Below are 16288 nucleotides of genomic sequence, written 5' to 3'. Positions count from 1 at the left end.
GTAGATAGTGAAAGACAACTTTGTTATCAGTTTGGTTAATATCAGTAATCAAATATTTATTTTAAAGAGATAGTATTTCTAGAAAGTCAAAATATTCAATATTATTTTTTACAGTTTGAGTTTTAGATTTCTCCTTAAAGTGTTTGAAAGTATAAGAAAAACATATATATTCCCTATGAAAATGACTAGAGATAGAACAGTGAACAATCTTGGAATCAGCTTCTGGACTTTATACTATAACTAGCTACATACCTTAGCTATATATACATTGTTTCTCTTTAATTGCTATACTTGCTCCATTATTGAAAATATATTTGAACGTCATCAAACTTATTAACTCCTTGTGGACTTCATTTAAAGTTTAAGTAATATTTATCTTTTATTAGTTGTTTTAAAACTAGTTTTTATTAGTTATTTTCTTTGTTATTAGTTATTTTCTCTGTCATCAAGTTCTCTCTGTTGTAAAAGAGATAAAGACCTGTAAAGCTCTTGTGTATTTAAGGGAAAAACACTTACTAACACCATAACAAAGATGCCCACTAATACATACAATGACACATCTGGTTACAAACAACAGATAAACTATTTGCTTTACAAAATGCTGGTTAAATATTTTTTGCAGTGTAACTAATAAAATAGTGGCAAAAAAATTGTTTAGAGAGATGATTTGCAAGATTTTTACAGAGAGACCCACAAACTCATTTCTTAGTGTTCAGTATTTTCTTGACTACTCATGATATTTTTCCTTCCTGATATAAAGACAAACATTGTATTACTTCTAGTTTTGTTATAAAGTATTCTTTCTTTTTATTAAAAGGTAACCTTGTATCTAATCATATTTAAGCATCTCAAGTAATGACTACTTCATGAATACTAAAGTAGAAATCAGAAAATGTTAGTAATAACCTCCAGATTCCGATAATCTAAAATTCTTTACTGAAGACTTCAGAAGATCTTGAGTTGTGTGTCTCTGTGAGGTTTTGATACATTATAGGAAATGTTCCACGTGATTAGAGACAAATTTGGTCACAGAATTGTCTGAGGCACTGTGTTAGAACAATGTAAACATCAAACCAGTGTAAACACTCCAGAAATGGTTTGTATATTAGAAGTAAATGTCATGTACATTTAAAAAATACTTCTACAATATATGTTTGATTTACTAAAGCATTTGAGAAATTATCAAGTTTGTTACATACATGCTATTATGGGTGAAAGCAATATATTTACTTCATGGCACCAGTTCAAGCTGAAATTGTAAAATGAATTAATTCATATTCAAATTCATATTCAAGGATTTTTGCTTTGGGACACACCTGAGAGTTCTCAGGGATTATTCCTGGTTCTGCGCTCAGGGATCATTCCAGGTAGTACTGAGGGACCGTATGTGGCATCTGGTATTAAATCCAGGTTGGCCACAAGCAGGAAAAATGCCTAAACCCCTGTACTATCTCTCTGACTAAACAAAATCTACCAAAAATGAGAATAATAGAGAACAGAATACTATTTTTTTTCTTTTGGATTCCCTCCCGCAGCGATGCACAGGGGTCACTCCTGGCTCTTCACTCAAGAATTACCTCTGGTGGTGCTCAGGGGATCATATGGGATGCTGAAATTGCACCCGGTTGGCTGTGTACATAGCAAAAGCCCTACCTGCTGTGCTATCGCTCCAGCCACCAGAATACTATTTTAAATTAGTTTTATTGTCTGTCTTAAATTTCATTATTTAAAAAATTATTAACCAACAAAATTATTTTGTAGGCAAGTCTTCTATTATTAAGAGCATCAACACCCTATGTTTCATGCTATAGTTATTTTAAAAATCGTAAAATAGATTCAAATAAATATACTTGTTAGATAACTTACTACGACAGAATCTTAGCAAAAGTAAATCAATCAATTAACTGGAAAATGAATAGAAACAAAAAAACTGTACAAAATAGAATACCTCTAAGGTTTCATAAAGGCTAAATAAACATTCCCTATTATGGAAATACAGAAAAACATAAAAACTGAATCCTAAGAAATTGATGAAATTACCACAAAAGTTCACCCAATGCTCCCACGGAAGTAATCATTTTGTTTCTGTTTCTTGTTCTTTTAGTGTTTTTGCTTTTATAATTGTGGTGCCAGGGATGGAATTCAGGTGCTCACGCTTCCAGGGCAAGCTCTCCCACTGAGCTACATCCCCAGCTTCTTTCTCGTTGTTTTAGAGAAAAAAATGTTTAGTATCACTTAAAAGCTTTCTAACTTCATGGCATAGGCACATGGTCACAAAGAACATCAGAGATAAAAAATACCATTGTTTGGTACACCTACCCTACTTCCTTCTTAGATGTTGAGATGGTACTGCAGAAACCCAGAACTGAGCAACACAAGGTATTAACGCCATCAAAATGGTAAGAACAACACATGGTATTAACTCCATCAAAACTTCCAAACTGCTCTGATTCATGGCACACTCTGGGTCATAGTATTCATTAGAATATTATGAATAGACAATCTACTGGATCTATGTTCATAAAACTAAGTCAGTACCAGCAGGGTGAAGGGAGTAGTAGGAAAAAGTAAAAGGAAGGATTGGAATTTAGACTTTCAAACACTTATAAAATCTACAGTGTATAAAAAATGCAGTTAAATTGGCAAAAATTTATGAAGAACTATTGCATTGAAAATGATATACTTATAAAAAGATGAAACTTGAAGTACCGTGTTTTTTATTGAACATATACTGAGACAGTGATTTATGTTTATCAGAAATTAATATGAAAACTAATAGAATATTAGATTAGACACAATAAAAACAGGTTCATGGAAATGCTCTTGCGATCAGTTTTAGAAAGTAAAGAAATCTTTATGTGAAAAATAGTGACTAATTTTTTGTAAATAGGAAACAGTTCTATCTCTGCCAACCCTCATTCATAACTCAACTAGGGGTATTTTACTTTATGAAACATAAAGACAAATGTGAATATGTTGTGTGATATGCTATGATGTATCATCAACTTTTATGCGACTAATAATAACATGGAAATTCAGAGTGATCATAAAATTGATCCATAATTATTATGTTCCATCATTTTTCATTTATCTGTTAATGGACACATCTGTACTTTTGCAATTGACTCCAAACCAGGGGTGGGTATGGGCTAGAGAGGAGAAATATGATTTTTAGAATTTCCAATATATTTTTGTAAATCAAGAAGAAATGCATAATAGCCGCTTCATCATATGTCACTAGCACATTTTTCTTTAAAATATTAAGGCTTAATAGCCTTCTTCAGCTAAATAACCTAACTAACTGCATTGTTTGAGAGTTATTTAATAAACAACAATTAAATTTTTACTTGTGACAATCACCATATATCAAGAGACACAAAAGTGAAACTGAGCATGGAAGTATTTTTAAAGTTTTGTTTGAAATGGAAAGCTCCAAGATTCTCTTAATCCCAACTGATAAGGTCAACTTCTAATTGGATTGAGTGAAATTTGGCTGAGAAACTCCCCTAGACATCTGCAGCAGATACATTTAATTCCAGTAGTCCAAAGGCCATGGTCCTAATCTTCCATTTCTCTTCCAGGGTTTTTATCTTGAATTATGTCATTCACATCCTACATAGTCTTGTTCTTGTCTACCTGTCTGTTTATAAACTTTAAAAACTAGCATGATCATTCAATCTTTTATATTTTAGCAGGAGTCTAACATTCATTCTCTTATGCCCATAATGGAATTTAGTCATTCAAGAACAGTTTTTTGAAATATATGTTAATATCATTCTTAATGACCCATTAACAATTCTTTACCATAGATCTATTTATACTTAACAGTTTCCCCCAATGCAAATTCAAAAGTATCATCAAATTTTATATAACGATTAAATGAAATCTTAAAAATAACTATACACATAAACGTCTACATTCTCTATTTAGAACCTTATTCCATTCCTCAGTGTAGCTGGTAATTTTTTTCTTATTTAAAACTGTGATATCTTCATGTATACACTTTTATTTACTCATCTTCATTATAAGAAGAATTTATTTGACATCCATAATGGTGAAATTCCAATAGGAAAGCTTGGCTCTTGTTGGGAGGGGCCTCAGAGAAAACTGGTCAATTCTTTTGAACACTGATGACTATTCTGGCTTCTTAAAATAAATTTTCTGGCAGAAAAAAGAAAAACATGCTATTTGCATGGTCTACTCAACAATAATTTCGTGGTTTCTCACTGGGGAAGCAGGATTGGGTGAGTGTCTGGATGACTGTGCCTAGCAGGCACATTTTTTCTCCGTTGGTTTTTCTCCTTCTAGTATTCCAGAGTTCCCACCATTGATGGCTTCAAGGACTTGACTTTTCTCTACACATTGTTCCATTCGTAGCATGATTAAGTCCAGAAGGGTTTCCACTGCTTTCTCCACATTCTGGCCAGTTGCTGCGCTTGTTTCAAAATATGGTATGCTATCATAAAAGATATGACAAATATTTTTGAGAGGAAGAAGTCAGAAAAGATATGGGATATACAAATGAGTCACACACGAAAAGACATGGTTGCTGAGAGATTGTGAAGTAACCATGATTTGGCTGGATAAGCTACAAAACATCTTTTTTGTTTTTTCTCAGCAAGTAAAACTAGTGAGCAGATTTTTAGAATGGTGATAATCAGTTTTATTGGCCAGGAAACCAATATAAGAGGCACTTAGAAACTTGAAGTCAAGGGGTTATCACTTTGTTTCAATTCAGGTTAACTATGTCTAAACCAAAATTATCATTAAAATTGCCTTCCTTTCCAAACAAACTCTAGGAAACTGATTTTCAAATTGAGCACACACTAAAATATTCATGGGAATACAGCCTACTGATTTGGAATAAAAAGTTGCAAGAGACACACATTCTTAAAGCTCTCAAGGAAACTTCTACAGTAAATAATTGTCAGACAAAACAAAACTGTTTTAATCAAAAATGACAAATTATCAAGGAAGTTCAGTTATAACTACAAAAAAAAATCTAAGCTTTATCAGCTAAGTTTCAATGGCAGTTTTAAACAAAACGATGGTGTCATTATGTTCATACCAAATATGATTCCTTAGAGGCCTGATTATTAACTGAAATGGAGGAAGATGGATGTATGAGCTCAGATTGCCAGAGGTAAATCCAAGCTCCGCTACTTATTAGCTATGGGACTTTCCATCAGTCACTCAATCACTTTGTGCTTCAGTTCTTTGCATATAAAATGAGATAACTAGGTCTCTTACCTGTGTTCATGAGGGGTTAAATGGATTGGTTTATGAATATTTGCTAATAATACATATTTGGTAGGTGTTAGTTATTATTTTTAACACGTTTTATTGAAAATATCAATCTATTCTTCTGGAAGATGATTTTTCATTCACAGACCATTCTGATTCAAGGAATTTCTCTTCCTAACATTAATCCTCTCATCCCAGTCCCATCCCAAAACATCAATCTGAAGGTCTCCATTGAACTGACTTACCTGTACTTGTCTGCTAGCTCCTGGGCTTGCCGTTCATTGACTTCCCTCTGGTCTGCTAGATCTGCCTTGTTGCCAATTAATACAATATCTGGATTTTCACAATAAGCATTTGCTTGCAGTTGGCCTTGGAGAGAAAGCAGATGGGAACAGCAAGTTAGTTATAAACAAGTGATATCAAATGACTGCTCATCCTTCAGGTTCCTAAAGTAATTGTCCATCTCTAGTTTGGCAGCTCCTTGGGTACTATCAGCAATTCACTAAACTCTTCTTAGCCTTAGTTTCCTTGCCTGTGAAATGGAGATAATGGTTGATGAATTGCAAATGGTGAAGATGATCCACAGTGAACCTTACACACTGGTCTAAACACCTAAAAACGCTCTTCTATATCTGGGGAAATGCCCTTTGACAAAGACAAGTGACCTCATAATAATGAAATGTGATCTGAAAATGTTACTGTACTCTGCCCTTTGAGAGGTGGTTACATTTCCATCTGAATCTCAAGAACAGAACATTTTTGAACCACCACAAATTCAAGTAAAAACAATTTTAGAACAGGTCACTTTCCTTTCCTCCCCCACCCTGAAATGCTGTTCAAAAGTGCAAGAGTGTGTATGTGTGTGTGTGGGGGGGAGGATGTTGTTCATAAAAGAGATACAGAGAGAGGAGAAAGAGAGAAGGAGGAAGAAAGGAAGGGAGGAGAGAGATGAGAAGAGGAAGGGAGAGCATAAGAACCCCACCAAACTACAGTTTCAAGGTTTTCTGGGAATGTTTTGATGTCAATGTCAAGGCATGCTATGGGCAAACTCATTGACACTCCAGGAATAAAGATAAAATGACACTGATCATTTGAATATTAGAAATTATTAGGCATAAAAATTCATTCTTTTAAATATCAACAGCACTTTTCTCTGTATTTAATTTTTTAATTTGGGGAGGAGGTCCCCTCTGGTGGTACTGAGGGCTTATTCCTGGCTCTATGCTCAGGCATCACTCCTGGCAGTGTTCTGGGACCAGATGGGGTACAGGGGATGGAACCTGGTCTCACCAAGTGCAAAGCAAGCACCCTACCGACTGGACTATCTCTCCAGCCCATGGGTATTTTGTGTTGTTTGGTTTTTGCGATCATACCCAGATGGATTTAGGGCTTACTCTGGGCTCTGTACTCAAGGATCATTCCTGGTGAATCTAGGGGATCATAAAGGATGCTGGGAATCAAACAGGTCAACCAAGTGCAAGACAAACGCCCTACACACAGGACTGATGATCTAGCCTCATCCCTGGGTATTTTTTTTAAAAGCAAAGGAGGATTTCCAACCATGAACAGTTTCGTAATGCTTTATCTCATTGTGATTCAATAAAATAAAAAATCAATATTAAAAAAGAAAAGAAAAAAAGAAATACTGTATGAATCAGTGTCACTGTCCTCCTATTGTTCATCAATTTTCTCAAGTGGGCCCACTAACATTTGTGAGACTTGTTACTGTATTTGGAATATTGAATATGTCACGGGTAGCTTGCCAGGCTTTTCTGTGCGGACAAGATACTCTCGGTAGCTTGCCAGACTCTCTGAGTGGGGCAGAGGAATAGAACTTGGGTCGGCAATGTTGGCTGCATGTGAGGCTAACGCCTTACCTACTGTGCTATCGCTCTAGCCCACTGCATTAATAGAAAAACAAATTAAAAAACCAAAGGAGAATTTCAGCTACCTTTAAAAAAAGATGAACTATCATTTTCTAAAAGAATTTAATCCTTCCTATTTCCTTAGAACCTGATAATAGATTGAGATAATTGGGATAAAGAAATATATTAAGAAATAAAGACAGATCCTAGGACAAACACCTATTTGAGAGCAGTTAAGGAAGTTAGAATTTGTAGATATTCTTCCTCATTGGGAGTGCAGGTATTTCTGACCTCACATTCGCAGTATAGAGTCTAGAGGAAAGGGAGGGATCTCTCAGGGCTGCAGCACATGCCTTGGACTGTGACCCTGATGTTTCCTGAGCTCCTCTGGGCCACACAGAAATCAAGCACCATATATAAGTATATATACTTATCCATTAGAAATATAAATAATATATTAATAAATAATATTAATATGTTAATTATTGTCTCTGTATTAATAGCATATTAGTAGAGTCATATATTAATATACTATATAATATCACATATATAGATATGCATGTATAGTCTGTATGTGAGTGTCCATGTGTGTGTGTGTGCAATAGCTTGGAACTCATCAGATTCTAAGCTATTGCAATGAAACAAAGCAAAATCATTTTCCATAATTTGCATTTTAGTGTGGAAACAGTCAAAAGTCATAAGAAAGTAGACACATGTAAAATGTCAAGAGGAAACTATGATCAAATGTACTAGAAAGTGTGTTGAGAGGATACAGAATAATGAAGAATTCCATTATTTGAGGTGGACTGGTTAGGGAAACTTCTCTCAAGATCAATTTTGAATAAGGTTTGAACAAAAACTTGAAGGAAATGAAAGAACTAGCACATTTTGTCAAGGAGAAAAGAGAAATCAGATATAGGGAATCATTTGTGATGTGAAAGACCCCAGATAGGGGTGTACTGCATGCCAGAAACCCATGTGAGACTTGAGGTAGAAACTGAGAGATGGGCCGGGTGAGTTAGCGACGATGAGCCCTTGATTGTGAATGAAGAACTCTGGGTCTTGCTCCAAGTCAGATGGAGGACTTGAAACAGAATATTCTGATGCAGGTTCATTTGATTTTTTAATCACTCTGACCACAGAAAGCCCTCCCACCTTGCCATCCCCTATATCTTGAAATTTCAAGAGTAGCAGCAACTCCTTAGGATTACTAACTATGCCATTAACATAACAATGTGTTTTGATAATTTAAAATGCAAATGAAATGTTCTCTGTTTTATTTTAGAACCAGAGAAGTAGTTTAACTTTTTGAGTACATGTTTTGCATGAGGGAGGCCCAGGTTTGATCTCCTGTCCCATATGGTCCCCCAGCAATGCTTTGAGCAATTCCTGAGCACAGAGCCAGGAGTAGCCCCTAAGCACTGCTATGGGTGACCCCAAAACCAAAAATAAAAAGCTAAATAAAATATTCTCTTAAATTCTATCTTAAATTCTATCCATCTCTTAAATTCTTTTAACCTTTTAAAAAAGAAAGTTAAACTTGAAGGAGATGAAAGAACTAGCACGTTCTGTCAAGGAGAGAAGAGAAATCAGACAGAGGGAATCATTTGTGACGTGAAAGACCCCAGATAGGAGTCTTTTTAGTCCCTACACTATCTTTTCAGTCCAACATCCCAAAGAAATTTTTGACTGAGGAAATGATTCGCAGAGGTGAGAAAAAATGTGGGCTTGGTAAAAGGGAATTTGCATCTGGGGGCTTCCAGAGTGCCCTCAGGAGCTGCTCTGGCCCAAGGTTCATATATATCAATATGACTTTGACAGCTGATTAGGTTATTTTTGATCTTCATACTAAGCCTAAATAATATGAAAACTGATAATGTTTTCTATGAGTTTTTATATCTAAATGTCATTAAATATTTTATTAAATATATTATTAAAATACTATTTGAACATTTAAAATTTTAACCAACAATAATCAACAGTACTATAGTATTTTATTATTTTACTGTCTGAGAGTATCCTGCTCACACGGCAGAGTCTAGCAAACTCCCCATGGTGTATTCAATATGCCAAAACCTGGTAACAATGATGGGTCTCATTCCCCTGACCCTGAAAGAGGCTCGAATGTGGAACTTTCTAAAATCTCAGGGCTAGGATGAAAGAGATGTTACTGGTGCCTGCTCGAGGAAATCAATGAACAACAGGATGACAGTGATACAGTGATACTTTCTGTTTTTAAGACTCCATGAATATTTTCAATATACGCTGATTCACTGACACAAAACAATTTTGCTTCAGATGGTTGGCAGACTCTGGTACATTTTCTCATATAATTTCCTAGTTAACTCATGTGAAAATGTTCAGAAAATGCTGCTGTTATTCTATCTTTGTCCATTTAATATGATAGCTCACTTGTTTGTAAGAAATCCTCAAAACTTATAGACAAGGGAAGTTAATGACCTTTGACTCATGACTTTAAGCACAGATGTTGATGAAACATAGACTTCTAAATATCAAAAGAAAATACAATTTCAACTCATCTTCAGTGCTCCACCTGTTTGAAGGTAACATAGGAAACCTCAAGCTCGTGATTTCTCAAAGTTATCTGCAGTACCCAGTCTAGCTTCACTTTGGGAATCAAACAACCACCAGTTGGAGAGTGCAAGTTACTTGGTCTCACTTACTCATCCAGTTTCTGACATTTAAGAAGCTCTGTTGACTGGTGAGGTCAAACATTAATAAGAAACCCATGGCGTCTCTGAAAAATGCAGTGGTAAGGCTCCGAAATCTGCCAAGAAAACACAGAGAATAGTTCTTAAAGTTAGTCTACAAACATATTCTGATTACAATACAAACAATACTACCTTCCTATATGTACAAAATTCTCACAAAAACCTTCATAGGTTATCCTAGAGAATGGGAAAGCCAGCAGAAACATTGGTGATGACTCAAAAAAGAGTATCTGGTTGCAGATATTTTTAAGACTACACATCCTGGCTACATGTTCTGTAGAGCTTATATTCAGTTTGCAATATTCAGTCACATACTTGCTTATTCAGCACCCTGACTCTGTCTTGTTGGCTCATGGGCAAATTGTGATTCATAATTAAAACATGAGTCACTTTAGAATCAGGACTTATACTTTCAATCTTTCTTGTCTGGGCCTAGGAAAAAAGTTTGGCATGTGGCACCCTGAAAATATATACATGTGATTACATGCAAAACCCACAACTTATTAGAAGCTGGAACCTTAATTATTTGTAGGGGAAAAAGCAGACACTGACGAGAAACCCTTGCATAAGCACAATTTTTGGCGTAAAACTTATCTTTAGGCTAGTGTCTAAGAGGGAAGAAGGAAGACACTGAAGGAGGAAGAGGAAGATAATTAAGAAAAACCTGGGCAAATCAAAGAGACTCGGTGGTTTGGAAGAGAAAGCCTTTTTTTAAGTCTTCAAAAACATCTCTAAAGAGTGACTTAGAAGAATTAGAGACTACAGACTTGTGCTGTTGTGTAAATGTAAGCTTTTCTCTCTTTTTCCCCCATTTATTCTTATCCAGTGACTTGTGAAAAGCTGAAGATGTTCTGAGATCCATCTCAATATTAGCAGTGAGCCAAATCAGGCAACACATAGAGGGCCCAGAGATTTTAGATTGACAAACATAAATAAGAGAACTTGAAAGTGAGGTGTTAGCATGGAAAATAGTTTTGAAATAGGGAAGGCTATCTATCAGTCGCTAAGCTATTTGACTTCCTAATTTGGGGGTCTTCTATTTTAACCCATTTGTAGAATTGTCAGTGGACCTCTTTGAGATGACTCTGTAGTATCACCCACTTCCTTATTTATGACCTATGTAATGAGTATCTTCATTGTAAAGTTCTAGACAGTTCCTGTACTTCACACTATACCACAGACTTTCTCTTCTTAACCTGCTGTATAAGTTTATAATTAACTCCTCACCTTCTCTTTTCTTCTCATCAACTCTAAAAATAGTGTAGTTCTTTAAAAAATTATTTTAATTGAATCATAGTGAGATCCACAGTTACAAAGTATTAAATTTCAGCCATATAATGTTCCAACACCCATCCCTTCACCAGTGCATATTTCCCACAACCAATGGCCCCAGTTTCCCTTACTTTACCTCCCACCTGTTTCCCTTCCCACCTCGATGGCAGGCAGTTTGTTCTCTCTCTCTCTCTCTCTCTCTCTCTCTCTCTCTCTTTCTCTCTCTCTCTCTTACATATCATAATTTTAAGCCCATTCCTTTTTACTGGTATCACTTCAATAGACTGGTCAATAGGCTACTCTTCCAGTTTTGTATGTGATCCTCTCCTTCCTATACCTCTCACCATTGCCTATATGGGTCCTTTGCTGTAGCCATTTTAATGATGATGCATTGTTCTCAAGAAAATGATAAACTCTAATAAGCTGGCAAGGCTCTGCCTGAGCAGACCTGTATACTCATTTACCCAGTTTCATCTTGACTACTTACTACATGCTTAGCGCTGAGAAAATTCACTCTCTCCCCTGGACTTTCACACATGCTATTCTCCCTGTAGTAGCACCATCTTTATCTTTATCCTGAGTAAAGTTCACATTGTATATGGGAATGCGTACGCTCACATTAAAGGAGGTATTAGTTCTTCAAGTACACTATCCCATACCCACTTCTGAGTTATAAACTCCTTCTAGGGACTCCACCAGTAACTCCTTTCTCCCGTTACTGTTCTAAGCTATATTGAAATATAGTTTAGAACAGTAATAGTTCTAAGTGAATTGAGATGGAAATTGATTGCAATAGTTCATTATTTTTCAAATGTCCAATCAAAACTCTAAACTTCAGGAAAGGAACCATGCTTCTAACTTGCTATATATTATATTTTTGTGGCCCTGGACATAGTATTTTCTAATTAAATTTCAAATTGAAGAAATCCAGAGAATACAAAAGGATGTAAAATTATTAAATATATGAACTAGCTTCAATTAAAACAATTATTTTAATACAAATCAGGGAGAAGAGATTTTTTTACTGACAATTGATTTCTAAATTAGTTTTTTGGGTAGAATATAATCATAGGGGCTGGAGTGATAGCACAGCAGGTAGGGCATTTGCCTTGCATGTGGCCAAACTGGGTTCGATTCCCACCATCCCATATGGTTCCCTGAGCACCTCCAGGAGTGATTCCTGAGTGCAAAGCCAGGAGTAACCCCTGTGCATTGCCGGGTGTGACCCAAAAAGCCCCCCCAAAAGAATATAATCATAATTATGAAAAGCAGAAATTAATACTTTTTATTGTAGATTTCTTTCTACCAATCACTGAAAGCCTCTTAGTGATTACTGTGCTTTTAATCACTGGTTCTCTATCTTTGGGGATCAGCTGTACTCATAAAATTGTCTTTTCCTTAATCACACTAGTCTGTTCCCTGTTTTCTCTGCAAGTGTGTTTATGTCATTTATATGTCTCATTTGTTTTCCTATCCCTTTCTCATAGCTCATCACACAGGACAAAGTGTCTTTAAAGTGTGCCTTTTGTATGGACACCATTGGGGCAAACATTTTTGCATCCTTAGCAACATAGATGGCCATTCATGCTCTGGATGGTTTTTCATCCCCTGGATGCTTCTGTCCAGGATCTTTGTTATTCATCATTCTTTCTAAGGTCAATTTCAAGGAGAAAAAGAATCGATTTCCATTTCAATTCACTGGACTTATTCTATCTAGTGAATCGGTAGGGTGAGGAAAGCGAAGACTACATACACCTCTCACACACACCCAACCCCAGCTTCTAGAATTGCATTTATAACTTTTTCTCCTTCACTGGGAACTAAGTCTGTGCCTGGTATTCTTTGGTTTACAGAAAGGGTCTAATTTTTCCTCCTCCTTCCCATGATGTCATTTTATCAATAATGATTATCTTATAGGGGTATGGCGCCAGATGTCTCTGGCACAGTGCTAAGATGTGAGGCACTGTTTATCTTGTTGCCTAGTAACACCTTTCCTACACAGAATGCAAAATTCTCAAGGGATGAATAACCTCCGTGTCATTAAGAATGTCCCTAGTACTTCCCATTTCCTTCATCGAGCAGCTGTCTAAAGGGGGTAGAGAAGAGAAGCCTGCCGTCATGCTAGACTGACATATCATGTGCCAGGACATATGGGAACCACATTTTCTCCTATTACTTCTTCAGAAATGAATCAAATTGGTCTATAAAACATACATCTTTGTGACAACAAAACTGACATATGAAGAAAGATTCTTGTGAGGGATGACTTGAAAGGAACCAGCAGTGTTGAAGGATGTGTGTAAATGGAATTCACAGTCAGAAAAGCTAACAGAGAGGGCCCAGCACCTCTCCTGGCGTTCACACTCGCAGAAAGTGAGAACATTTTGGATGCATTTCAAAATCATAAGTGTTTACAAGCATAAACATTCGGAGACATGTGGTATAGAGTTGGAGGTGCGTGCCATCTAAATATCTTCTCTGCCAATGTATTGCCAATTTTTTATTTCATCTAATATTGGAAAGTTGCATTAGCATAGGATCTTCAGCACTTGAAAAATATTGGATCCCAGAGAAATGTTTCCATCAAATAATGGACTAGCACTTCCAGCTCTAAGCAATCCAGACTAGTGTCAACTAAGTATTTTCTTTCACGGGCACCTTATCAAAATGATGCATAAAATCTAGACACGGTCTCTTCCTTCTGTGAAGCTGCTGTTTTTTTGTTCGTTTGTTTGTTTTTAAGTGAAAAGGTCATGAATAAAGCAATGAGCAAACAGAATAATGTAAAGAATGTAGAATAGATGAAGGGGGTTGAGAAGAAAGACATTTAGTTCCAGTTGACCAGTTATCTGAAATCACCCAGAAGAGGTGGGATAAGAGCAGGCCAGGAGTAAAAGATGAAGTCGGAGGCAGGAAGACATACATCTAGTTGGAATTTAGAGAACTAGCTAGAGAAAAAAAAAACAAATGGCCTACTTGGAGAGAATATGTAGAACAATGGAAAGAGATGAGAATGGTATCATAGCATTCATATCTCCATCAGTTCCCTCTTCTGTACTGCCTATAATAACGCTCATTTCCCATTTCAGTTCACTTAAATTTGGGGTAAGATTTTCTCTCATTGGAAATATTAAAGACAATGTCCAGTTTAAAAAAAACATAGGCTTCAACAGTATGTTTACTGATTTGAATTTGGAGACATGACCAAATACGAAGGCTAGGTTGAGGTTAAATAACTATAAATCATTTAATATTGATTCCTTAATACAAATGTCCACTTAGAAACCTTTAATTTTCAAGTTCACATAGGTGTTCTCTGTAAAACCAGTTTTCTAAGCCCTTTGTAGATTAAAAACAGGATAGTCTTACCGTTCTTGTCCGGCCGTGTCCCATAGCTGAAGGTGTACCTTAAATGGTTTCCCTGAGGTTCCGTTTGGTTCCTGTGTGTTATAAACCTGAAAGAGACAATGCTCATCAGTTGAGACCGTTTTGATTTTGTCAACATTCAGATTCTCTGGGTTCACCCAGCATGTTGTTTCTCAATTACTATAATCAAAGTTCATAGTGCAGAATAAATATTTGCTCTGTTTTTTCCCCCAGAAGTATCACATATACTCTCACTTTAAAATGTCAAGTGCAAGTATGATTTTCAACACAATTTAGGCATACTGCAAACTTAAATTAGACACCTTCTGTCATTTCCTCACGAAGGCAACAAACATTAGATTAGGACCCAAGTTCTGGGTTCAAATATCAACTCTAAGTTTAACCTCGAGTCTTATCTTCTCATCTGCAAATGGAGATCTATCATCTCTTCCCACTTTACAGAGCTACTGCAAAATAAAACAAAATCATAGATAAGAAGGTAGTAAAGAAAGTGAAATGCTCTACAATATCTGAAAATCCTCTGATCTGTGAATTGGGCTTTCAAAAAAAGATAGTCAAGTATGCACAGAATTTCATGATAAGTTTACACAGGGTATTTCAATATTCCACATTACTTCGATGTATCTTCTCTTTAAAAATAATTTTACATGAAAAAAACTTATGGTCTTTAAAATTTTTTTCATTTGGTTTTGAGACTTTGTACAGCTTGATTCAGCTTACTCCTCATTCAGTGCTAAGACTCTGGTGGGTCTTGGGAAAACTTCTAACTCCTGGAGTCAAAACTGAGTCAGCCACGCACAAACCAAGTACCTTGCCTGCTGTACTATCTCTCAGGCCCAAGAACTTTTAATCTTTTATTAAAGCAATGTATAAATTTTTTTAACCAGCTCTACTAGTATGATTTTGTTATTTAAAAATTTTTGTCGTGCCAAGGATCGAAACCAAAGGCTCAGCTATGTGAGTTAAGTGTTCTTTCACTGAGTCACACAACATTTTCCACAACATTGGGAAAATTCAGGTGGGAAGAAGGCAGGAGTGGTTAGAAGTCAATTTACCAAGACTCTACTGCCATGTTTTACCATTCAGAGAAGGTAGAGGATATTATAAGAAACCGGTTTCTACTGTTAAACCAGTGTTTCCTTTATTTCTTTCCCTGTTCTCAAGGAATGACTATATTTGTGACATCAAAAGGAAGCCACAGCCGACTTGGCAATGAAACACACCTTTGGTGGCATCAATCTGGCTAGGCTTATGTGCCTATGCTTCACGTCTTTCATGTCACAATATCCTTACTCCTGTCATTAGCGTCTAGCATGGAAGAAGGAAATGGCTGTGATTCTCACTTAAACTCCCTGATCTTGGAAAATAGGATGGATTTGTCTCACATTCTGTTCATAATAAGCCAGTGATTGATGGCTGAGTCCCCACATAAATAAAAAATGCAGCAAGCACTTACAAAGCTCATATTCCTGCTATTTGCCAATCATTCTTTTAACCTCTTTCTCAAGAGGAGAGAAACACACACTTATTCTTATCGAGGAACTTAGCTCAAATCAAGAGTTAATGTTTTTCAGATCCTGAATAATTCAAGTTTTGAAAGATTCCTTAAGAATTCACAGAAAACACACCATAAACCCATTAATTATTTATTATTAGTTTTTCTATATACATTTAGAGACAAGTGATTGTGACGCTCAATATTTTTCCAAGCCAAATGTTATTTGTAATTGAGAGAGTAAGAAATAAGGGTCTAAAGTGACAAGTTAGAATTTTAAGTGAAAAGGACAC

General features: G+C 36.0%; 1 protein-coding gene across 2 annotated transcripts in view; it reads right to left on the bottom strand.

Moving 5' to 3' along the window:
• Positions 1-3916: 3916 nt before the first annotated feature.
• Positions 3917-16288, bottom strand: part of RAB27B (RAB27B, member RAS oncogene family) — a 164588-nt gene continuing 152216 nt past the window's right edge. For both annotated transcript variants that reach the window (XM_056138190.1, XM_056138191.1), the window contains 4 exons: positions 14483-14568; positions 9794-9897; positions 5490-5613; positions 3917-4456 (listed from right to left, as the gene is read on the bottom strand). In XM_056138190.1, coding sequence (XP_055994165.1) covers positions 4267-4456; positions 5490-5613; positions 9794-9897; positions 14483-14568 — 504 coding nt within the window. In that variant the 3' untranslated portion in view covers positions 3917-4266. The remainder of the gene's footprint in view (positions 4457-5489; positions 5614-9793; positions 9898-14482; positions 14569-16288) is intronic.

This window comes from Sorex fumeus, unplaced genomic scaffold (assembly GCF_029834395.1).
Source record: "Sorex fumeus unplaced genomic scaffold, SorFum_2.1 ptg000128l, whole genome shotgun sequence".
Taxonomy (NCBI): Eukaryota; Metazoa; Chordata; class Mammalia; order Eulipotyphla; family Soricidae; genus Sorex; species Sorex fumeus.
Note: the sequence above shows the minus strand (reverse complement) of the source record. Positions and strands in the feature narration are given on the sequence as shown.